We start from the raw sequence: 26,222 nt of genomic DNA, 5'->3' as shown, positions 1-26,222 counted from the left end.
AACAAATCAAAAATGTTTCCTCATTATGTTAATAAAAAAAGTAACTGTCGGGGGATTATGTACTGTGCAAAATGGTTGAATATCTATTTTCTGGGTTATGATAATCATAGAGAACCCCCCGAACATGAAGCAATTCATGTGAAACATCTCGGTCCCGCCGTCCGGTGGTGGTGATGACAATGCCCGATCTCAAAGGACCAAGAGGTCTGTGAACGGTTTGATTTGGTGAGTGTGATGCCGAAAAATGCATGCTTCTTAATCCAGTGAAGATTTTACGAGAAATTCTGATGTGATGACGCATCGGTGAATGAATCACAAACTGGATTTTTGTGGTCAGAGATTCTGACACTGGTGGATTTAAGGCCTCTGTGCGCTGAAACATCTGTGTACACACTATGAGGTGAAAAAATGACTTTCCTAGAGAGCAAATACATCCAAGGTGGGCGTTACCACACGTGTCCACTGGCATGTGTCAAAGTGTTATAACCCAGTGCGGTGACTGGCATGAAAATTTAAAATTCAAACAGTGCAATCAATCATTTTTGATGTTCCATTCGTAGTATGACCATCTCTCATCACTCTGCGGTGTGCGGTACATGGCCACGTTCACATCTACAATTGACACTGAAGTGTCAGTAATAGCGTCACGAACAAACTTTCAGTAGATCCGGGTTAGAATAGACATTTGGGATCATTATAGTAGCAACTTCAGTTAAAGATGAGGACATAATTTGTGGTACTATATTAGAACTCTCACTCATGCCTTTGTTTTCAGAATGTACAAATCCCTTCCTCTGCAACTCAAGTAAATCAAGTCAAAGATTCCTCTCACTCCCTAAAATTCCTGCGAGTCAGTCTGTGTCTTTGGTCGACTCCCTTGTGTGATCAGTTTGTCTCGAGTGTGTCTCAATTCAGCCTTTCAAATACAAAGTGGAACACCTACACCCCATGGATGTCCTTTGACACGGAGCAGTCCGGGCCCGTGACAGTGGGAAATTTATGAGATGACTTGAATCTGTGTCGATGAATCTTCTTGAAAGAGAGCGGCGGAACCTCCCACTCTCTGCGCCCTGTGCACCCTCGGCACGTCTCTCCGTGAGACAACTTTTTTTTTCTCCACCTAACTGTTTGTTTGTGTGTGTCTGTGTGTCTGTGTGCGTGTGTGCAATTTGCAGCTTTTGAATTAAGCAAAATGGGATAGATTAGAGGAGGCTGCGCATTTTAGTGCCTGATAATGATCTACCCTTCTCCGGACTCCCCTTCCCCCTTTCCTGGAGAACAGAAGACAGTTTAATTCCCACCTGCAGGGCCCGTGAGCTGGAGTAAAACAGCAAGGGAATGGTCATTAAGTTGGCGAGAACAACTCAGAACAGATTTAAAATGGTTTCCACTTGACTTTTTTTCTAATCCTCATCCTTCAGATCAAAGCTTTTATCATAATTGATATCTTTCCCAAAATGTTGAGTGCAAAGAGTAAATGGCTTTGGAGTACAAAATTTATTTGTAAATTTTTTTTTGTGCATTAGCGTTGAAACTGGAACATGGTAATGTAACGATTTGCGAGTTGAAGAGTTGAATGCTATTAATACATGTCTGATATGACTTTTATTAATTAATTTATAGGCACTTTTCTCTTTGTCTTAAAAGAAAGAAAAACAGACCATGATTGTACATTTACTTTTGAAATGATACAGTAAACTTCCAGCCATATTTCTTTCACTTGATACTCAAGGGAAAGGTCAAAATGTGTCCAGACTGTTGACACAAGCCTTTACAAGGCTTCCCTGTCACTCGTTGAAATATATACACATGGTATTGGGTAGACGTGTAAATCAAATTTACTTGCTCACAACAAGAGACAATTAACCATGACAGCTTCTTTCAGGATATTCTTGCAGAGTATTGTAGCTGCAAAGCTGCATAAAATATAATTTTAAGACCAAATGCGATCAACGCAAACCATAAAAACCATGACAGTGATTTAGTTATGGAAAGTTAGGAGCTCGGTCAGGTACGTTGTTTAAGACGGGTTTGTTTTGGTGTGTTAAAGTTTCCACGTTCTGGCACTTCCGAGGTTCATCATTTTAATTGTTGTTGTTGAGTTTACTAGACCATGTCAGCATGCTGTAATCTTCCAAATATGCATTACTTGTCTCATTACATACATTACTGTTGCGCCTAACAATGGCGAGGGTTCTGCCACAACAGCTCCCGCCGGGAAGCGGGCATGTTACATGTTGCTTGGCGACACTGATGCTTTACAAAAAAAATAAAAAAAATGAAAGTCAGTAATGCAAACGAGGCATTTTAAAGCATTTCAGGAGCAGAGCTTTCTGTGGGAGAGGAGAAACTCCCTTTGCTCTGGCCTTTGACCTTTGTAGATGGTAGATGGTTTTAGAAAAAAAAAAAAAAAATAGGTTAAAAATATTAACACAGAGGAAAAGGCTTTACACAAACTCGTCTGGCGTTTATCCAAAGCGAGGGACAACGCCACAGCTTCGGTGCAGTGGGAGACCGTGAAGTAAGAACGGAGTGGTAAATCTGTTCAATAAGCCGAAGAGCAGGAGATCAGGTAAAGAAGTGTAGCCAAAGTGCACAGTAAGTGCTACTCAGGCACGTCAGGATGTTAGAGGTGTCAGGAGATGAGGTGTTCTAGGAAGAGACGAGTCTTCATGAGGTTCTTGAAAATGGAGACTTGTCACTGTTATTTCTGTCACTTTTAATGTGAAAACACACAATGAATGTCTTCAAGAATAAACTGTCGGTGCAGATGTCCAGGTAATACAAATGAGGCAGAGAAGCTGAATGACGGTACAGTTCATTCATTTGTATACTGTATATTATTTTTTCAAAACCTATAGTTCAATTAAGGTGAAGCCATCTAGACGGGGGAGTTATGTAATGAAGGTAGAAAAAACAAAGTATTAAAGCTTATTAGAGCTTGAAACATACCTGACCTTATTAAAACTATGAAATCCAACTTTAAAATGCGCTGGAGTGCGTAATCTAAAAGGAATGGATAAGGAGTTGCTGTGATGGCTATCAGCCCCGACCTGAAAGAGAAGCTGTCAGTACAATGACAGCAGACTATGCAATAAACAAACATGCACGAAACTTTCACAGAAAACCGCGTGTTTGTTTTGGCGCGCCTTTGTGATTCCCTATTTATTTATTAACGGTTTCTCTCTGGTCGGTTTCCTGAGGTTGGATGGGTTGTGAATTTTGAAAAAAAGGGGTTGAGATGAACTACAACACCTATGTCTCCACACGTTGTCTGGATTCCTTCTTTACAACCGCTTGTGTCTTGCTTTGTTCCTCTGCAAGCTCACAAAACGCCTCCGATAACATGTTTTAAAGCAGGCTCACGCCCTCGGCCTCGTGGTTCACGGCACAGGTGATGAAACAGTTACACCGGTAAGTACCCATCTTCTGAAATGAATACAGAACATCTCTGCAACTACACGGTCTGCGTGAATAATCTCAGGGTCCACGTGAAGTCAACACTTTTGCCATATCTGCAGAGGCGGGTCAGTGTAGATGTCATAGTGTCGGCACATATAAAGATGTAACACAACGTAAATTGAAAAAATTCACGTCAGCTTAATAAAGACCACATTTTCAGAGTGAATATCACCTATGTAATAAAGCAGTTGTTGCCCAAAACCTCTAGCAATTCATAGCACAGTAAAAACAGTAAAGCAAAGTTATACGTTCTTTTTTTTAAGGGACGCGGTGAGGTAGAGTCTCTGCACAATTTGGCACCTTCTGTGCCTTTTGAGGTTTCTCGCGGTAAAGCTCCTTTACTTTCACTTATATGTCCCTATAAGTATTTATTTTATCTAAATACAAGTGGAGTTTTTTAAAAGAATGCTTCATGACATCTGAGCTGCCAGTGACAAAACGCAAGATACGAAGGATGATACCTCAGCAGCTCATCGCTCAATCGGAATGATTGCCACGTGCCTGTCCAGCTGCTGTTAACATGAATTTTTCAGCCCAACATTATATTATTTTTTTTCCTAACTGTACATTTACAGTTGCCTAAAATGTTGTCCTGGCAATTAGCTTCAGACAGCTGCTCTGTCAGAGAAGAAAAGTTTTTTTCCCCTCCACTAGTATTGCAAAAAGCAGCAAAAGAAAAATTAACAATTTTTGTATTATCTGGTTCATATAAGCTTTTCACTTCTCAGCCTCCGATGAGTCTCTAGGCTGACTTATCTGGCTCCTGTAAACACACACAATTTGGATACTGATCCTCTGTAACCGCATACCCCTCATTTCTCTCTCCCCTTATCTTGTTTTCTATCAGTGCACCTTCATTTTGCTTTCTCTCTCTCAGCATTTTTCCGTCTCCCATTTGTTGTTTTATGGTCCCTCTTCAGATTTCTGTTCATTTAACTTGGCAAATTTCTCTGTTGCCTTTTCTCCGCAATCATGAAAAGAAGTCAGCGGCAGACTCAGCGGCAGGCGGATCTCAGTGACTAACAGAGGACTATCAGAAATATATACAAATCTTATCTAATCTCAGTTTAAATGTGTTGCGTTTATGCTCACACTTGTTTGCAGGAGTCTGTAACTTCAGAGGGCAGTTTGGGCTTTTCTGCATTTGTGTGCCATATGCGATTATGCATTATAGATGCAGATGCTATCCTGTTTTGTGTGTGTGATCGGGTTATCTCTGCTCTTTCCACAGGATGAGCTGATGTTACGGGAACTCAACGTACCCCGGCAAAGTGACGAGGGAGAACGGTACCCACGAAAAAGGAGGATGGTGGGAATTGTGTGGGTCTATTCAAATGCCATAAACAGATAACATATTAAGTGTTCTTACAGTGTAATTGTGAAATCAAATAGGATCAGTTGCTTCTCAGGAATGAGGGCTTACAGTCGGACCACTCACATTAGAAATGTTCCATTCCCCTTGGAGACTGCAGGAGGATGCGAAGGCATTGACAAGCGAGGGGAGAGATGGGAAATATTTGCCACTTAAACAGGCCGTCAAATTGGGAGGGTGTGTATAATAAATGATTGTAAAGAGTGAGGCTTGCCACGTGTAGAGCAATGTAGCTCGAGTTGACTGCCTGAACCAACAGAGATTAACAAATGAACGTTACATCCCTGCCTGCAAACTCAGGATTAGAAGTTTAAAAACTGGCGTCTATCAACTAACCACTCAGTTCGTTGATCAGCGTCTGATTTAAAAAATAAACTTCAAAATAAACTTCCTATGGAAACTTCCTAAGGATTCCTTTTTTTCCTCAAATGGTTTTCATATTATTTCATCATCATATCTTGCAGCGTGAAAAGCTGCAAGATTACCCCATTTGAACTTGAACCCACTAACACTTACAATTACAATTCCACAAAATAAAAGTTAATTTATGTGTTAATTTTTTTTTGCGGCCTTGGAACTTTACTGCTTCGGTTTGGTCTCATTCCCATCAATGTTGTTTCCAGATGCAACAGGTAGCTGTTTTCAATCAAAAAGCTATAAAAAAACAACTGTACACTATCAAACAGTAGACCGACATCGTTACCAACTAGCTGGCATACGGAAGAGCATGAGGGACAGGCATGAGCAAAGAAAATGAGAGGAGGAAGGTTTTTTCCCCTTTGCATGCGAAGTCGAACTTAATCAGCGGAATATTTTCTTTTTTGTAGTTCATGAATGAAGAGAATTAATTTAAAAAGTTGAGAATAATATCCAAATGACAAAAATAAAGTTGAACAAAATCACATGAAGATGTTTGGTTTTTTTGCCTTTCGGGAATAAAGTTGGAATAGCGAGAGTAAAATCGACTCCTCTGGTCCATCAGATCCAGTTGGAGGAGCAACTAACAGAAATGTGACAAGACGTCTTTGCAAGCTTGTTTGGTTTCTCCTTCCTAACAGACAGTTTTCCACACAACCTCTTCAAAGGCCTTACACTGATCACAACACTGTGGACGTTTCACCTTTCCCCTCGAAATGCTAAATGTAAAACTTCTTCTTCTCTTTCTCCTTTTCTTCCTCCCTTGTGCCTTAACCCTAATGTCTTCTAACAGGTTGTTAGAGTTGAAAGCTTAGCTCTCGTAAATATTCCCTAAGACTTTCATAACTATGTGTACCGAAGCACTGCACTTACAATAACCATGCATGCAAGACTCAGATTCAGAGTCTACAAATAGTTAATAAAGTGATCAAATGTAAGCGGGCTGACCATGTTTTAGTACTCCAGCTCCTTCTGTAAGTGTCTGGCTACAAATAACTTGCTGCTTTCTGTAATCCCTCCGTCAGGATCACATGGAGGCCCACCCTTCAGACCGTTAGGGGATTATCACCCCCCAGATTTGTTAAATAATGTCTGGACTGTTGGTTTATTTCTTTCGTAATTACTACAGAGTTCATGCGAAGACAAACTCTGTCTTTTTATTATACAACACAAAGTTGAGGTTTAGATTCCTTAATTGGATATTTGCAGACATTTGGACTACAAATGATTCTGTCCAAGAATCATGCAGTCATAGATAATGGTATAAGTACCAGAGTCCTTCCAGGGAACTGGCTCCTAGGCAATAGCTGCAGCTACAGTAACTGATCCACGCCTAAGTGCATTTACTGTACAGCGATGGTGAGGCCTTTTCTTCAGAACACACGGTTGTCCAGCAAGAGACTCCTAGGAATGAACAATTATCTCTGTAATACTAAATGTTTAACTAAATTCCTTGGAGGGTATTTCAGTTTTTCTTCTATTTGGGTACTGTTCCTGGACTCCTATATGTTATTGTCCTTGCTCGACACGGATGCGCGCAGACCCAAGGAAGCACACTCTCCAAATTTAATCCATTACTACCACAATACCATTTACTCTCCCTGGAGAAATTCCATTTACAAAGCTCCCGCTCTCTCAAACATTCAGAAACACTGAGCTGACACAACCTCATTTCTCTCTCTCCATCATTCTCTTGCTCTCTCCCTCTCTCCCTCTCTCTCGAGCCATTAGACCCATGTCAGCGATGTTGAGTGGAGGCCCTGCACGAAAAGTGTGTTAGTATCAATTGCTCCCTCAGGCAACTACAGCAACGGGATTGTGGACGCGTGACAGGAGTACAGTATAGCTTCGTCAGGCAAGCTGCGGCAGAAGTTAGATATGTTGACTTTCAGGATCTGTTGGATCAGATGATGAGGCATGACTAATGTACCAAAGAAGAGAGGGATACAGTATGTGCAGAGCGCTGGGATCAGGAGCTGCAGCACTGCCAGGGGGCTCTTAATGACACAGTTTTCATTCACTCCACAAGTACTGGGTATTATCTCAACTCTGTCTCCCTGTACCTCTGTCATCTTTTCAACTCTCTAAAATAAGTAAACACGGCAAATCTGCACTCCCGGATATTGGAAATTGCGAGAGCCTGCACGGTGCATCCTGCTTAAACAAACAAATTCCACAATGTTGCCTCATTTGTTTTATGAAACCCAACAAACTATCCACCGCAGCTTTGGCTCATCACTCCCCGACTGCCCTGAGTCTTTACTTTCCATACAGCTGCTCCGATGAATAGGGCGCAAAAGTAATCAGCCAATTGTGTTAATAGCGTGCCGCAAACATATGCTCTCTGTCTCAGTGTCAGCCAAAGACAAGATCGCAGTCATGTCTGTAGGCTCGGGGAGAGCTCGGGCGCCTGATGTTCAGCCCAGGCATCGCACACAGGCACTAAGTTGGATAATAATCTGATAATAGCAAACACACATTAGGAATTATTATGCATAGACAGGCACAACAAAGTGCTGGATGATCAAAAGAAGAAGGCAGCCAGCAGAGTGGAGAAACAGAACAGAACTGGCGCAGGGAGATATTATTTCCTTCTTCCTCATGTTTTTGTTTTGGAGCCTGCTGAGAGAACATGAGATCCAGGCCTTTACTCATGAAACGGTTTACAAAAGGAATACAACTCTACAAAGTGATTGCTGTAATTATTGGGTCCACTAGACCTGTGTGCAAAATGTAATATGTGGATCAATGAATTTGCTTGATATTGGAAAGAAAAAGAATAAAAATACAATATGTGCATTTCAGCCATTTAAACCAACAACCAATGACTTTCCACATGTTGTCTGTGGATTTCAAGTAATTCCCATATTTCAAGGCAGCGGCTTTAGAAAAAAACAAACAGTACAAGGTAATTTGACTTTTTCAACAGAATAAATAACCAGCCTTCTTGTGAGATCTAGAAAACAGGCTAATCAGCAGTTGCCAAAATAAATATTTTATTCTCTTGGACGACAAGGATTTGTGTGGTCTTCCTTTTATAACGATGCTGCCTTGACAGGAGGACGGCTAAATGGCCACAAGTCATTTCTATGATTCAAACAATGGTTTGAAAAATATGCTTTGCATATATACAGAGATTTGGATTCCGAGTCATATCTCCAGTGCACACACACTTAAACCTCACACACTTCATATTAGCTTGCATAACTTTTGTGGTGTCTTGTGTTCATCGAGGCAGGATGACTGGACTTCTCTTCTCCACCGCAGCCACTACAACTATGCTGACAATGTGCATGTTAACAACAAGACTGAAAAACAATTGCAAACATATCATTTTGACAATCAAGAGATCTGTTCCACTTATTAAGGAAAGGCAATAAAGAACTTTATAATGAACTTCAAATTGTTGGCAGTGGATAATGATTTAGTCATTACATTAAGACTAAAAGGCATGATTAGATGATCTGGAGTCTGAAAGAAAAGTACAATCTAAAGCTTCACTATTGCCAAAAGTAACAGACCTAAGTAGCAACCAGAAAATGAATAGGTCGATTAAATCTCACATGTGCAACATTAAACAATCATATTATTTAGCTAGTAGGAGCTTATTTGACCAAGGTTCATTCAGCTTTGTGTGTGCAAACAATTCATTTCGGCTCCATTGGTTCAGTAGGTTTGAGCCACACAGTCGGGTCACATGATGAAATACAGATTATACTTCCAGGAGCAATGAGTGCTCCAATACAGACCTGCACTGATTATGGTTATATGTATAAAACCTATTCTATCACTTCCTGATTTCTGTCTGACCCACCAATCAAAGACATCAAAATAGCTCTTTCACAGAAAGAGTCACATCTGAACACGGCAGACATAACTTACCTTTCGGCATGTTTCTCTCATGAGTACAGAAATAGTCTCAACATTCCATTGATGCATATGACACGGATTTGAAAAATAAAGCTTAATGCTGTGAATTTGGAAATGTGCACGACTCCCTGGTACGTGACAGAATAGCAAGCGCTACAACTAACGGCCGATTGAGAGGCAGACTGTTGAGAGAAGGAGACGTGACACTAGAAAAAGAAGTACATATCTGCCGTGCGAATGAGATTACACCCAATAAAGTCAAAACACTGACAGAGAATGTAAGGTGGATAAAATAACTAAAATGAAACAAATAAATAATGAGGTCAAAGGCAAAACCATGAATCGTGAACAAAACTTTTCAATTCCTAGTAAATGTGGCTTTAAACACACAAAAAACAAATGTTCTGCAATTGGCCAAACCGATGATGCCAAATCATGCCACAAAAAACTGTTTTGTGAAGATGTATAAATCACAGAATCAGCAGCACAAAGAGCGAAAAGAAAATGGAGATGACATGTTAATCAGTGAAAGTGGAGCATGAACAACTCATTAGGCTGATGGAGTCTTCAGAGACTAAACCTGAGAGAGAAAACAGGCCGAAAGTTTGGGAATATACATGACAGATGTAACTTTTTAAACTGGCCACAGGTGCAGACTCGAATACAATGTCCGTCAAAAAAATTTCAGACACTTGTTGTTAGAGGCAAACGCGAGGCGCCTAAAAGCAGATTTGTTGCTTTCTTTGGCCATAACATTGGGCATCGTGGCACGGACGTGAGTACAAAGGCCAAAAGCACAACAGAGAGCGTTGAATCACAGAACAAGATGTCCAAGCTAAACTGGGTGGAGCCACATGTTTGAAACGAGGCTTGGTCAAGATAATGCATGATGTTAGGAAAGAGAATGACATCATTGAAGACTATGAGGATCTTTTCATTGGACCAGGCTACAGAGTTGACAATACGGTAGCTGTCGTCATCCATCCATCCATCCATCCATCCATCCGTCCATTAGCTATACCGCTTTATTCCAACTCTGAAGTTTTACAATGCCAACAAACCAAATCAAATTGTCAGTAGATGACAGCTCTGAGGGCTCTGGAGCAGTCATTCTGCAGGATGGACAACCTGTTCATAGGTCGAGGCTGGCCCTCAGTCAGTGCGGCTATCCACAAATTTAAAAAAAAGTTACTTGCTATTGTCTATAGATGTGAGAAATTTCATCAGTTTGTCTATTGGAAAGATATTCATATTGAGAGTGACCAAAAGCCTCAGGAGAGCATCTTTCAAAGGCTTTTACACCGAGCTCCTTTGGGGCTGCAGAAGATGCTTCTAAGGCTGCACACACGAGGCCTTAAAGTCACCGATTGGCCAGGCAAGGAAGTGAACAGATTGCACACGTTTTTATGTCGACCATTCATCAAAGAGCAGAAGGAAAATCTGCGGGAGAAAGAACTAGAGCTGAAATACCAATGTCAGAGGAAAAAACTGCACAAGCTCAGAAGAGCAACAGCTGAGGATCCTGAAATGCAGCTACTGAAAGACATCACATTAAGGGGGTGGCTGAATGAAAGAAATGTAGTCCCAAAAGAAATCCGGCTCGATTGGACATTGAGGGATGAAATCAGCCGCACTTCAGGGCTGATGTTCAAAGTAGCAAAGCTCATTGTTCCACGTCAGCAGAGACGAGAAATGCTTGACAGCATACACAAGTCGCACTTGGGAATTTACGAGTGCGAAGAAAGAGCCGGAGACATTTCTTCATTGGCCACACACGTCTTCACACCAAGAGGAAATGGTATCTCAGTGTGCCGTTTGTAAGAAGAACAAGAGCAATCCAAGGGGGTCATTACTCTCGCACACAAAAAACAGATAGACCGTGGGAGAAAGTGTGAACTGATCTATTTCACTCCAGAGGGTCCGAGTTTCTGCTGTGCGGGAACTATTTCTATTATAAGTTCGGAGAAAATCACCAAGCTGAGAGTCATCACAAGCAGCATTGTCAAAGTTGCAATGAATCCAATGCTTCCAAGGCATGACATTCCTAATGTTGTCATCTTGAATAATGGTCCATCATATGCGAGCATTGAGTTCAAAGACTTTGCAGAAAGCTGGGAATTCTGGCACACCACATCTACTTCTGATCAAGGCAAGTTGAGTGGCCAAACAGAAAGAATGCTTTGATTAAAAATCTGCTGACAAAATTGTAATAATGGTGACTCCTACATTTCACTGTTGGAGTATTGCGACACACCAGTGGAACTGTCACTTGTACAGTCGCTGGTGGGACAGTGGATGAAAGGAAAACTGCCAACCTCACCGCTTAGGCAAGAGGATACCGTCTAGGTGTCCAGGCAGCTCGAGGAAAACAGGAGGAAAAAACAACAACTCTACTTTGACAGGCAACAGTCTACTTCGACTGCCTGTCTGACCTGTAGGCAGGAGATAATGGTAGGATATAGAGAGGAGAGACATGGCAGCCAGACATGGTGCTAGTAATCTTTTGTGGACCGCACACCAGATGGGAGGCTGCACCGAAAGCATCTGCAGGGAACTGATGAGAAAACTTTTCAATCTACAAGTGAACAGGGCATCCGTCAGAACACCGACTCCATAAGGAAAGACTGTGACAAAAGCGATGATTATGATGCAAAAAAACCAAACACATGTTCAGTTGGGCAAATAGTTGTTGCAGACAAAAAGGAGACACGCCAATCTGAATGTTGTCATATTAAACCAGATTGGGTGGACAAGTAAAAGCAGTTTGGGTGAATTAATATGACAAATATGTCATGTTTCAAGAGGTTTTGAGTTAAATGACAATTAAAGACTTTATGCATTAGTGGTTTGCAACATTTACAATGTCCAAAATGCTTAAAATGAGACATGTTGAATTGATGATGCGTTTCATTTCAAAAGAAAACAACATTTTCCCAAAATATGTTGGGGGTTTTTGTGATAAGTTATTTCAGCCTTGTAGCTGATGGTAGTTTGGTATGTACTTCATGGCAGATGAGGGGGGGAAAATATGTTTTTATAAAAAGTTATGTTAACAAAGATAGATAGATGTGAAGACATTGCCAACAAACCCCTTCATCCCTTGATGTCGGAGATCACGGCCCTCGCCTTCATGCAACTAATGCAGAAGGCCAAGCTTTGAATTCTAGTGAGTCATTAAGCTAACACACATGACTGGACCCAGATGACTCAACATCCCATAATAGAAGTGTGGGGAAAACTGAACGGGTGCGATAAAGATCTGAGAAAGAAATTTGTTTTTTTTTGTGCAAAATAGTAATTGTTCGTTGATATGTAATTTAGTGTTGGCAATAATGTAACCTTGTCATTCACGCTCTTTTGGATTTGAGATTGAGAGAGAGAGAGAACAAGCACTAGAAGAAAGTAGATGGATATCACATCTTCAGTGTTCCCCCTTCAAGATCCTTTCTGAACCAATTTGCCACAGAGGTGTCTTCCAAACTAGGGGAATTTTCTTGCATTGAGTTAAATCACGCCAAAAGTCTGAGCTTGATCTGATATGAGCTTGATTAATTTAAATCATTCCCTACGTTTACATGCACAAAAAATATTCTGGTTCTTGCCCTTGCCCTCCTCTCCAAAAAACACAATATTCCAACTAAGCTGTTTACATGGCTTATGAAAATTAATATTCTACCAATATTCCAATCTACAGCTATGCCTACTCCTATTAAAATAAATAAAAAATACCCCCTGTGACATGTGTGCTATTGCAACAAATGCACCTAAAACCCCCAAAATATCAGCATATGCCACAAAATAGTTCATGACTTAGTCCGAAAATGCTAAATTACACAAAATCTAGAATTTTCGAATGGAATACGCTGTGAACCTGCATGTCAGCAGCTTTTGTGCTTGTTCGATGCGTGAATTGGTGTTTTATATTATTATAATGCAAAACAACACCATTTGCTGCTTTGGAGGTTGTGGTTCAGATTCAGAGGATGAATCACTGTCATTAGAGTGTTCTCAAAATGCATTTGACTTGATTTGAAATGTCTCTGCACTATCCGAAAGTAAAGGAAATCCAACATTTAAAAAAAAACAGGTTAAATCATAATCACATTGTCCTACTGCATCCTTACACAGTGAAACAATTCAAGTTTCTACCTCTATCTTGGTTGGAGAGGAAATCTTAATCTCAAGGAGATCGCCATGGTTGAATTGCTGGATTTCCTCCTTCTATCTCTTATCATAGGAAAAACAAAATGGACACGGTTTTCATCAAGCCCTATACGAAACACGAGGTGCTTCGGGCCGATCCGAAGTGAGGCTTTCATTATTCACAGCTCCGCAGTTATCTTTCAAACTGTTGTGTTCAGAAAGTATTGGAGGAACTAGTAGATTTATCAGGTGAGAATATTCTTGGATCAAATTTGCATTCAACATCAATCAAGGTGTAGAGCTGGGCAAACTACTATGATGGCAACCACTAAATAACAATAAAAAAACAACTTGAATTCATTGCATTTGATTCTAAATAAATCTTGTATTTGCTTTGGCAAAGGATTTCATATTCTAACAGGCATGTGACAACTGAACCGGTTGGATCCAATCAAGTACTGGAGCCCCTTGTCTTTGAGAATATTCTCTCTTTTGATTTATTAATTTTGTTATACCTCTTAGACCCACTTTGGTCTCCGCTTTGAATGAATGAATGAACGAACATTGGGCTATTGCCAATCCAGAATATTCTGAGCCACTGCAATGGAATGAAACAACATTAATGTTATTATTTACACCTCTGCTCTCTTACGTCAAAATGATTGGCTGTTAAAAAGGGCACACGAAGCCACTCTCAAGGACACTTGAATCCTGTTTCTTTACTCAGTTATTCCATTTTGTCCATTCCATTTGTCTGGGGGTGAAAGGACTCATTGCAGAAGTCAACAGACGAATAATATCTAACAGTGATGTTACTTCAAATATAAAGTGCTTTTTTTGTTGTTGTTATTTTTAGATGATGATGCGGGGCTGCAAGAAAGAAGGAACAAAACTGCCTCGTCTTCACAGCCGGAGACTGTCAGTTTAAATGTCTTACGTTATGCCGACCGCACCCTTCACCACCCGCCCTCCCCGCTGCTTGTCAACAGACGATAAAACTGTCAAATCAAAAGGGTGGTCTCCGAATAACTAGCGGCCACTCTGTGCCAAAGGTCTCTGCAGCCTTTGCACCGTGCACAAATCCCAATTACACTGGCTGCTTATGAGTGTCATTCCAGAGCCAGTTCATTACGATGAAGAGGGAATAATAGTTCCCATGATGCACTTAAATGTTCATCAGTCATGTTCATTCCGTGTTACTGTCAAACTGTGTGGACTTGCATGTTTCCATCCCTGATTATGCAAGACCCGACCGAAAGAGACCGCTCAACGTGAGACACAGTCATGTTCGCAGGACTTGACCTAAAATGCCCTCCCGACGGCACAGAGCATGTTTTTCTTGTTGCAAGTAGTAAGGAGTATAAGGTTGGCAACCAGATGTCGATTGCACCAGTGGTGCTGATAAGTCACTGTCAACGCTGAACCGCAGAAATGCAACAGACATGGTGTGGGTTTGACTTAAGTCGCAGTGTTAAAGAATATTTTACTTTCATTTGAATTTGACTCTCATTTCACCTTCTATGACTCCAAACTCTAATAAAAAACATGTGCGTCTCACGTTGAGGAAATGCCTACACATCCATTATTTCCTACCCTAACCCTATCAGATGGGAATTAGGAGGAGTGTGCAGTACTGAAGTCCTATGAAATTGCAATTAGAATGCTAAATTAATTATGATGATCTTATTTTTATGTGTACTTTCTGATTCCCTGCATGCCACATAGTTGCTACATATGGCTGACAGAGGAAAAAACGTAAACGAACATTAAAACATTGTTTTTAATGACAGTGTCTGATCTACGGTTGATTACCGAGGTTAAATACTTTAGTCAGGTTGCCCATGTATAAATTCGAATGGATTGAGCTACTGTTTGAATGGTGAAACTGTTACTGTATGCTGCGAGATGCAGTTAGTGTGAGATACCACATTTAACATATGATAAAAAAAAATACTATTAAAGACTAAAAATCAGCATCACCAATAGGAGTGAATGTGCATTACAGTATGAAATCATAAAAGGTTAGAAGACAGAGTTAATTAATTGCCCGATGACATGTTTTTAATGCAGACCATGTGCTTAAGTAATCCCATCAAAAATCTGCTCCCCACATCCCTGAATTGTCCCCTGCTTTCCACATCAAAGGAACATGACTTAATTTGTATACTTTACACATCGAAAACATCCAGACTGAGGCATATGGTTTTACTATCAAGTCTACATCGTTATGACCTGAAGGGGACCTATTGAGATAACCCTGGGATTCCAGTTCAAAAATGTATTTGAACTGGGTTGAGCCTATAACTGAAACATGCAATCTTAGCTCAGCAGGCCTCCTTAAATGACCAATGTCTACTGATGGGCCGAACATCTGCAGGACTACCGAGCGCACCCAGCGCTGGTGAGCACCGCCTCATCCTCTAACCCATGTGGTGGTTCTGAAATCCAATTGCAAAACTGAGTAATTAACTTAAAGTTTTACTATATGATAAAAATTGCAGCCCTTCACATCCATAGACATACACGCTCTAGCCCGGATCAGAACCGGAATATGAGTGTGGACAATACGAACATCTGCAGAAACAAAGATCACTGCGGGACACCTCTGTTCTCTGCTCTGCTCGAGGGGTCGCTGGTCAAGGTCACATTACGTGATTGCCTAGTTCCTATAGAAGAAATTAAAAATAATAAAATGAAATGGTCTGATAACTTAAATAATGTATTTGTCATAACACATAGTTGAATAACTTCTTTTTTTAATCCCGGAGATGCCACAATAATCCACAAATCAAAGCACCGTCGCTCCATGTAGTTTGGTGGATAATCGGTTTAGTGATTTGATGATGGTGGACACTTACCACTCCTCTCATTATGGGAAAGAGAACCGAGCTCCACTGAGCCCCAATGCTCCATCATCATCACACCTCCTAATAGGTGAAGGCGATACATAATCTTCACAATTTGGGGGGATTTATTGAGCTGTCAAACTCCCTTACTGTTTTTCTGCAGCAGCGAGCTAGCACACATCCTTCCAACACAGCTGTATCCAGCAATAAGCTCCTTTTTTTGATGTGTGGCTAAAATGTCCAGATGTTCTGACTTACTGGGGCAATTTACAGTCTTCATCACATCGCGGGGGTGGGGGGGGGATGAAGAGAACAAGAATCTAAAGCATTCAGAAGGGTGTATTTTATACGGTGGCCCTGAGGGTCAAAACTCAACCGCAATTCAGACAACGTCCCACTACAATCAAGAGATCACTGGCTCAATTTCCTCAGAAACCGCAAATCTGATCGACTTCAAACTCGTCGCTTGTCAGTGTTGACGAGCGTTTCGGACAAGCGGTCTAACGATTAAGACCCATCGGACTATAGAACCTTTTTTGTAACAATGGCTCGCACCAACAGGGACATTTTTAACAGACCAAAACAATACAACTAGTTTCACAAATCACAATAATACTCCATAAAACACACACACAAAAAATGTTTAAACGCATTTCAAGGGATACAACACCAATTCACAAAACATAAGTCAAACACAGGTCAGTGGACAGACCACTGAATTGGCTACAACCCCTGCTGGGATTTTGTTTAACCCAAAACACATGGAGAGAATGTCTTGCATTTGTATCAGCAGCAGGACAGTGATTTTGTGTGTGTGTGTGTGTGTGTGTGTGTGTGTGTGTGTGTGCGTGTGTGTGTGTGTGTGTGTGCGTGTGTGTGTGCGTGTGTGTGTGCATGTGTGTGCGTGTGGGGGGGGGACATACAGTAAATGTGGTACATATTCCATTCCATGCCTGTATATTAATACAAAAAAAGATTGAAAAAGAAGAGAATAGTTTCTAAGCGGTGCCTTTACTTCACTCACTCAATCATTCTCAGTTTTTGTTTTGTGAAACATCAATTCCTCTCAGTGTTATTTCTGGCCCAGAACTTTGACAGTTTTATCTCTGTCAGTTTAACGCCATCAGTGATGTCAGTTTATCTGACCCCTCACGAATGAAAATATTTTCAACATTCACGATTAAAGGCGTTTTCAATATTTTTTTGACGGCTGCGGCCAAAATCAGAGGACCCTGCTCTTTGACAAAAGTTTAAAACAATGCCCTTGTGCAACACCTTGAGGAAGTGAAATTTTCAACTGGAACAAAACAACTGAAAGAGGCACGTTCATGGGAAGATGACACATCGCCCTCTTACTAATCAATGTGAAACATCTTTCAGGAGGAATGTATCAGTAAGAGTTGGGAAGGAAAGTAAGAATGAGACAAGCAGTGTGTTGAAACCAGTGACCACCACAAGGCACTACCACATGTGGTTTATTTTTAAATCATATGAACACGAGTCATTGACTCCGGTCATACAACTGCACGAGAATAGGAGCAGGGTTACATGGGGTTATTTGCCCAGAATGCCATAATTTCTTCTGAGTTCACAAAGATGTGAATGAGCAGCTATTCTCACGAAAGTCATCTAAAAAAGGTTAAATCCACCTTGTAGCTTTTGAGCTTAAAAGTTGCTATTTCATGGAAAGGCTCTTACATACAGTCTATAAATAATCATTAGTCTGAAGTGCTCCTGCCTTCTTCACGTTCAAGTTATTATACTCATCCGTCACCTGTGTGTAAATATGTTAAATATCTTCTATAGAACGAGTTTCCATTTTCATCTATATTGAAAGATTTCAAGGGTTAAATCAAACCAAAAATGCTGGCACTTCTCATGGTGGACAAAAGTCAAGCCGTTCTATTTATATAGGCTGATATCTCAAAACAAGGGGCTTAACAATCTGTAAAGCACTACCACACCGTCTTCGTACACCGCATTGAAATTCCCCAAAGACTCACTTAGATGGGGAAAAAATGGGAAGACACCAAAGGGACGAGCAACAGAGGAGGGACAGGCAGACATGTAATGGATGTCATGTGTACAGAATATAGAGTAACAACGTAGATTTACAGTACGGACAAACAGGATCAAAACCATTATAGCCACATGAGTGAAGAATAGGATCTGAGAGGACATCAAGCAAAAGAAGACCTGAGCCACACGGCCTGCTCTGGAGAGAGGACAGACGACGGCAACACAAATAAAAAATTAAATTTGAAAAAAACAAGCGCATCGTTCACATATCAATCACATGTGATGAGAGAGACGAGAAGGACACGGTGTGTTACTGAGCTGCAGTGGTTATCAGAAGGTTTAACGTAAAAACTCGTCCGCAGGACAACATTCATTGGGACTGAGACTGACCCACCATGCGGGAGAATAGTAACAGGTAAAGGTACCTGGCCTGCAATGTTGAAAGAATACGATTTTTTAAGTTTGGATAAAAATGCCTCAATGGAGTCGGACTAGTGGATGTCAGCAGGGAGGTTGTCGCAGATGAAGGAGGCATGATAGGCAAATTCTTTGCCGCCTGCAGAATTAGAAGTTGAAAAAAAAACAAAAACCTATGGACCTGTGTCATGACAGCGAGACAGCACAAGTCTGTACAATATGGCATCCTGTTAATGTGCAGTGATTGCAGAATGACGCCCCCTGCTGAAACCTGCTGTTCATTCACTTTGATATCATTTCATATCATATTTTATGTATTATGGAATATTTCGGGGGAGTTCAGATTCAGCAAATAAGGTGTCCTTTTTCTTCCAGAGGAAAATGTATGTACCGAAGTCCAAGGTGTTTAAATACACTTCTAACTGTGCTTTAATCAAACGTCTTATAGCTGTGATGTGATCATGGGTTTAGAGGCCATTGCAGTCCAGCTCCAGTCGGAATGGTCATAAAGGAATGTTAATGTTTTGTATAGGAAAACTGTGTTCACTGTATTCTTCCAAAGGCAAGTCAAAGGAGGAGCTGTGCTCCAGGTGGAAGCTGCTCCCTGAGGTTCACTTCCATGAGGGTGGACACCGCCTCACATGAATGGATGGAGCCGATGGATTGTCCACCTCTACCTGCTCCACAAACTGTCCAATCAGCAAAAGGTCAATGACCGAAGCTGCTTTCAGCTCAGAAGAGACCAGCAAACACCAGAAATCACGTGCAACCTCGATGAACTCGAACAACAAAAAAAGAACGACACTTTTGTGTCGTCATCTTGGTCGATGGACTGGATCAGCGCAAAGTCAATCTGCCTGTCACTGCACCGGAGGGGCATCATACCGGTGACACCCCCCCAGCAGACCAGTGCTCTGTCGGTTCAGGGAGGAGGTGGGTGACACAGTGCGCGCTGTTCTTTCAGCACCATGCACGGCCACTAAGAGTTTGGCCACTTGACTCCAGTGAAAACACCCACTCCAAACCAAGTCCATAAAACAAATGACCTGAGCAGAAAGATGTACATTTGGACACATTTGGGGTCATTTTAATGAAGTATGTCAAAAATATTATTTAAACCCAAACTTTGAAATCTTTGCTTTAATGCAATTGGTGGGGTTTTTTTGGTCAGCAGTGAGACTGAGGAAACACAGGATTGCTTCTGTATTCCATAAGAACTACTCAAGCCCCCCTTGTCGGCATAATTGGGTGGGGGGACGACGACAAGGGAGCCAATTGCACAAACTGACTTAAAGAAAGCTGTACCAGGCCAGTGCCGACTAATCCCCAGGGAGAAGGAAACCTGTTGCTCTGAGGAACTGTGGAACAATGATCATGGGCGATTCCGAATTTTCAAAGAATCATCAATAAACGAAGCGTAATTGTGTTTCAATTCCCACGATGGGCGTAAAGCGCGCGATGGCTCCAAATGGGGGTGATGAGAATCGCAACGCTGGCGGCGAAGTCTTCCCGCTAAGATGTGGGCATCTGCGCTCTACACTTGGCTCGGTGGAAATTTCAGTGGAAGCATTAATAGGAACGGGAGGCTTCCTGTAACCGCGTATCTCACAGATAAATGGAGACACGAGAAGGAGGGGGACGCAGCAAACTTTACGCAGCTTTCCAGTGATGGTCGGCCAACTCGCGTGGACTCTGGTGGAGTGCGAGCGGTGCGTCATGTTCTGATCACAGACACGGCGGAGTAACCCACAAGGGAAAGGTCACCGCGGGCTGCCAGACAATAAAAAGTGAGCGTTACTTCAGGGAGACTGATCTTCCATCCCAGCGAAGGACGCACACGGGACTCGGGTCCGGCGGATCGCTCAGCTGCCCTCGCCTCTCCGCAACAGTCGCCCGGCGTTCAGAGGATGACCACGGATGCCCGGCGAGGAGAACTCACATGACTCCTGAAGATTTGATTGGTTTCTTCTTCTTCTTCTTCTTCTCCTTCTTCCGACAGAAGATCAGACTTTAAGAGGACATATTTCGCACCGGACAGAAGCGGGGACCTGCACGAAAGTTGCGCGCACAGTTCTCCGTCTCCACGTTCATCATTGTTGGACGCACGGGACTTTTGGGACATTTGAGGAGGCTGCATAGACGCGAAGGGTAAGATGGATGTCGTCACACACCTATGACAAAAAAAATGTCACTGTGATCAGATGAAACACCGTCGGTTCTCACTAACGTCTCGCTGCGGCATGATTCTCTGAGCCCGACTCGCCATGGTTTCGATCCAGAGTTAAGTATCTTCAGGTGTCTTGAACACGACGATGTGGTCAAAATGCAAGTGGCCTTGGTTTAATCGTAACGTGGACAAAACTTTTTCATGTCGACAACACGGTGCGGCGATGTTTGGTATGTAGACAGAAGCCCCCCCCCGAAAACTTCAGAGTTGTTGCGTAAACTGCATCAATTGAGACTCCATGTTGTCTTCTGAGTGAGCCACTTGAGTGCAAATGGCTTTTTGTTGTTGTTGTTGTTGTTGTTGTTGTTTCAAATCAAAGATGAGGCCAAGGACAATGTGTGAAATCTGTTTGTGAATCCTCGGTGGTCCACAGTCCAAGTCAGATCATAGTTTTTTTTTCTATTCTTTTTTATGGCTTCTACAATAATCCGTCGACAATTAGATTGCCTCCTCGCTGTGTTCTCGGTGGGTGCAATGGGGATCTGGGTCATATCAGTGAGCATCATATGAGAAACACTTTGATTTGACATTTCTCCTCGATCCCTCCCGCAGGTGTCCGGTTAACCCCCCCCCGCCGACCCACCCACCCACCGACCGACCCCCCCAGGAGCATTGGATAAGGAGTATTTTTTGTTTTCTTCTATTCTATTCTACTCTTTTTTTTTCTTTTTATATTCTCCCACCCCACGGGAGCTATGAACGGACTGCGCACGCACTTCACTATGGGACTGGTGCTACTCGTGTGCGCGCTCACGGGCCACTGCGGCCGGAGCGCGCCCGCGGCCGCGGCCGGCGGCGGCCGCGCTCGGCGGGACTTGAGGCGCATGGTGCAGATCGTGAAGCACGTGGAGGAGGGTCGCGGTCGACACGGCGCCGAGGCCGACTCGCCGGTTCACGCGTCGCCGGCGGAGCCGAAGGATTTACGCAATTTGAAAACGGACAGAGGAGCTCAGGCTGTCGGTGAGTGGCGGCCCGTCGCCGGGGCGCGAGCCTCGCGTTGGATCTCGAGGAGGACGCTGTATAATGGAGGATGTAGTTGTATGGAATAAGTTTCATGTTCGTATTGTGCAGACGCCTGGATGTTAAAGAGTTGTGGCAGCCAGATAACCAAAGAGATCCCCTCACTTGCCTCAAGTGGTGAACTGTCGAAACACGATTAAATAGTTATGTGACTTTTTTTTTGTTTATTTAGGTGAACCGACCCTTTAACGATTTGGTGTTGGTTGTTGTCTGAGAAAGTCAATGTTGACACTGTAGACATTTTTTTTTAACTAAATGCACGTCTTCTAAAAATGTACTGCGTGCCATTCAGACGCAAAGATTCAGTTGCATTGCCACACATCGGAGCGTTCAACCTGACACTGCTTGCCCCTCTTCTCTCTTCCCACAGTTGTATTCCCTAGAGAGCTCAGAAAGAAGGAGAAATTCCTAAAACATATAACAGGTAAGGCGTCGTTACAAAAAACTCCCGGGGTCACTCTTCATGTCAAGTGTGAAAGTCTTAGAATAGACTAGATCTTAATAATTGTCATTGCGTTGGCAAAGCAACGGAAGTCTGTGAGCAGCTTTTCAGTGTGCAGCAGTAAAAAGAAACAGCATTAACTGCAAAAAAAAGAGAAAAGAAATAACAGCAAAAAGATAGAATATAAAAAGCTTAAAAAAAAGAAAATATACAATATTTGAGCAACATATGCAAATGTGCATGGAATGTTAAAGTGCTTGTGGGTGCATAGTCAGTCGTTCAGTGTGTAGTGTGTGTGTGTGTGTGTGTGTGTGTGTGTGTGTGTGTGTGTGTGACGGGGTCACAGACCTGACAGCTTTTGGGAAGAAGTCTGTTTGTTCTGCATCTGAGAATCCTGTATCTACTTCCAGATGGGGGGGGGGGGGGGGGGGGAGGCATTGTCCAGGGTGGGTCTCTGGAAAAAGAAGAAGAATAAAAACTGACCTACTTTAGGTCAGCGAATGGCTGAAGAGAAGTCAAACACAAGAGAGTATGGATGATATGTCTTAGACGATGGCTTTAAAAAAGATGTTGGTGCAGGTGGCCGCAGAGCTGAAAACGTTCTGTTAAAGCATGTTCTGGTTTCCTTGTTTCAGGTCCGCTCTACTTCAGTCCTAAGTGCAGGAAGCAGGTGTACAGAGTCTATCACCACACCAGAGACTGCACGATACCTGCATGTAAGCTGCCGTCACAATTACTCTCACACAAATGAAACAGTAGGGAATCTGAGGGAGGACTCTAGCAAAATGATGACCAAAATACAACGCCCTTGTTAACGTGCCACCCCCCTTTTTCTCCGACATGATGTATATGGTGAAAGTAATCTAAAATTAAAATTTTTGATCTACAAAAAAGAAAAAAAGGATCACAGACTCTTATCTCCGGGCGTTGCTGCTTGTGTGTGGAGTGAATGGTTCAGACAAAACCTTGCGACACAATCTTGAGTCCACACAGTGATTCTCAGATAAAGCCGAGTGTGACCTGGGGGAACAGGCCTTTTTCTCACTGCAGACATTTTGACATGTCTCAGTGGGGGAAGCCGCGGGTGTCCCGGATGATAATTAGTCATGGCTGTGTTTCACGTCAAGTGTCCCAGCGAGACGCGTGACTGTGAGTCAGCGTGCACAAAACCAGGACCATGGAACGGAATATGCTAAACGGAATTCAGCCATGTGTCATTTTTATTATTTACACCTGTGCTTTACCCCGCTGTGATATGTCACAATGTCTGCTTTGAAAGGGGATCTCTTTTAATGCTTTTCATCCTCAGACGGCTCCTCTGCGGTCGCTAAGCAGTTCAAGTGTCAAGAGTCATTTATTGTCACGTGTACAGTGAAAACAAATGTTACACTGCACAATGAAATTCTTACTTTAAAAAAAACAAAAACAAAAAATCATTGAGTTAAGAAAGAGTGCATTGCGCATATTGCATGTCCCAACTAGACATGGATACATATGTTGAACAGTGTCCGTCCATCATGATGCTGGCTAGTTAGCTTTACCTAATTTATTACCTATCTGGATAACATTCATTTCATCCACCCAATGGATGGCCGATGGTCAGACTGATATACTTTCAATTCAGTTTGTATGAAGGGCAGAAATGCATGATTATCTGAGGAGAGGCTGCATCATTCAAAAAGAAAGAGAGAAGGTGATGGAGATGAGAGAGGAAGAGCAGGTACAATGCAAACAAAATCTTGCTATCTTTAAACAAGGCAATTCATGCTTGTTTTTGGTCGGACAGATGTCACTTCTTATGTCAGGGCATTTCATTTGTGTCAGGCTTCTTTTAAAAATCTTGGCAGGCAAAAAATGTCATGTTCTGTTGGCGGATCATCTTGCTATTGCCACCAGATGTTGCACTAGCAAACGGCATCGCAGACCAAAACAAATTCCTCCTCCCTCCTCCCCTTGTGTTCCCAGTTCCCAGACAGGTGATGCCCACAGAGTAAATGGGTGTTGCAGAGCTCAGTGGAAATGCTGAGGAATATATATAGGAAAATAGGAAAATAAATCTCTAGCGTCTCATCTATGGGCCGTGCTTCTGTCTGTTGTAGGAGCCTCAGTGTGAGAAAGTTTGGTTGGTTAATATGTGTTTATACAAATATGACATTTTTACCATAGCTTGGCTGAATACTTGATGGTTATTGTTTACTGAGAGATGTGCCTCCATATTGTCCACTTTGGCCACTAATCAACATTTTAAATGATAAATGAGTCCAGAGTTGTAACTACCCCTTGACTTAGAGACCAGATAATCGCCGGCATGTGAGAGCCCATATATTGACTGGACCTGTCCCAATAGAAGTTGGGTTTCATTTTAATTTGTTTGGGGGGTTTTTAGGTGTAATTTTGTGCATGTAAACGCTTGTTCACGCACAATGCGGTTGGCTTTTAGTAAACATACAAAATAGCTAAATTTCCCTTCCGACTGTAGTCTGGCACAAAGTCACAGCACAGTGCCCTGGAAGTGGCTGGAGAGCAAAAACACAGACAGATGCACTGCCCGCCTCGGTTAGTGAGACATCAGCTTAACGGATAAGTGCGAGCAGAAGTTTTCCTGGTTGTGGTTCCCACAGTTCACTCGTAGCTAAACGGGAAGGGGGGTTTAGGGTTAAGCCCCCATTCCCAAACTTTAAAAACCTATTGGATCTGCACAAATCACACAGAAACACAAACTAACTGCCCTGGTCAAAATTCACACAATGTAGAACTAATTACTATTCAATGGTAATAATTACAAGCTCAATTCAATTGTGACCTTCAACCAGATTCCTCCCGATTCTGAAAAGATAATTTATGTTACTGACCACTGACACAGATTTGAATCTATTAATATTCAATTCATCCTCCTTATGTCTCCTACAGTTCAGACATAAACTAGACGTTAATTAGGGAAATGTTGTATATCCTTCTGTGTGTGTGTGTGGGGGGGGGGTTCTCCCACTAGGCCATCACTCATATTAAAGAAATAACAAATCACCCTCTAACTGTGAAGATTGACTTTGATTATTCAGGGTCAGAACACTGTTTGAAAATGCAACCCCTCAGTAGTCTCTCCGTGTCATCCTCTCTTCTCAGACTTCAAAAGGTGCGCGCGGCTCCTCACACGGCTAGCTGGCAGTCTGCAGTGCACAGAGGGGTAGCACACACCAGGTACCGTACTCTGTTAAACCTCTGATTCAAACATTTAAGCTGTTTATGCTGTGGAATTTTGAAGTGAAACCGTATGCACACAGGAGGACATATGGTCAAAGCGCCGGTCGTGGCATTGTACGTGACACGTGTAAATTGTTGAAAAGTTCAAGTTTTCAAAGTTTCGAGTGACAAGGCAGGAGTGGTGGAGAGGGTCTTCACATAACTGAAGTAAAAAGAAAAACTATTCCAGGCTGTAAAGATACTGAGCACTGATCACTTTATAAAAATGCATTGGTTAGTCAAAAATAGTTTGATTAGCTGTTGCATTACAATGCTGCTTACACATTAATACACTGATAATAGTATTCCAGTGTTATATATTAGAACATAGTATACAAAAAGAGGCCATTCTAGCATAATTAGAACTACTAATAATGTATTTGAACACCTTTTCATTCAATAGATAATTTCAATTACAGTGTCCTACTCCTGCACGTAACACACATAACAAATATTGTGTTTTTCTTGAGCTATCAAGACACAACTGTTCACAGGGGCGATATGCGTGCAGTGTCAATACACAGACCCCAGAGCAGCCGTACAGTGAGAGTAGCAGATCTGTGGTTACGTGGTTTGTTGTTCACAATTGTTCTTGGAGAGGAAATATTTTCTCAGGTGCTGCCAAGTTGGAGACATTGCTGAATTTCTCTTGCTTGTCATTGCAGGTTGAAGCCAAACATGTGTTCTCCAGAAGAAAAGGAAAAAAAAACGTAGGAAAAAAGTGCCTTGGACACTAAGAGGGAAGCC

General features: G+C 42.1%; 1 protein-coding gene across 1 annotated transcript; it reads left to right on the top strand.

The window, feature by feature from the left end:
• The first annotated feature begins 19,975 nt into the window (after positions 1-19,975).
• LOC118290354 (ALK and LTK ligand 2-like) lies at positions 19,976-26,222 on the top strand. Its single transcript, XM_035617954.2, has 6 exons — positions 19,976-20,694; positions 21,326-21,733; positions 22,164-22,217; positions 22,871-22,951; positions 25,359-25,433; positions 26,141-26,222. Exons 2-5 carry the CDS (start codon positions 21,469-21,471, stop codon positions 25,421-25,423), a joined length of 465 nt encoding a protein of 154 aa, XP_035473847.1. The 5' UTR covers positions 19,976-20,694; positions 21,326-21,468; the 3' UTR covers positions 25,424-25,433; positions 26,141-26,222.

The sequence above is a fragment of the Scophthalmus maximus genome, chromosome 18 (assembly GCF_022379125.1).
Source record: "Scophthalmus maximus strain ysfricsl-2021 chromosome 18, ASM2237912v1, whole genome shotgun sequence".
Classification (NCBI taxonomy): Eukaryota; Metazoa; Chordata; class Actinopteri; order Pleuronectiformes; family Scophthalmidae; genus Scophthalmus; species Scophthalmus maximus.
This window is presented reverse-complemented; position numbering and strand designations above follow the sequence as displayed.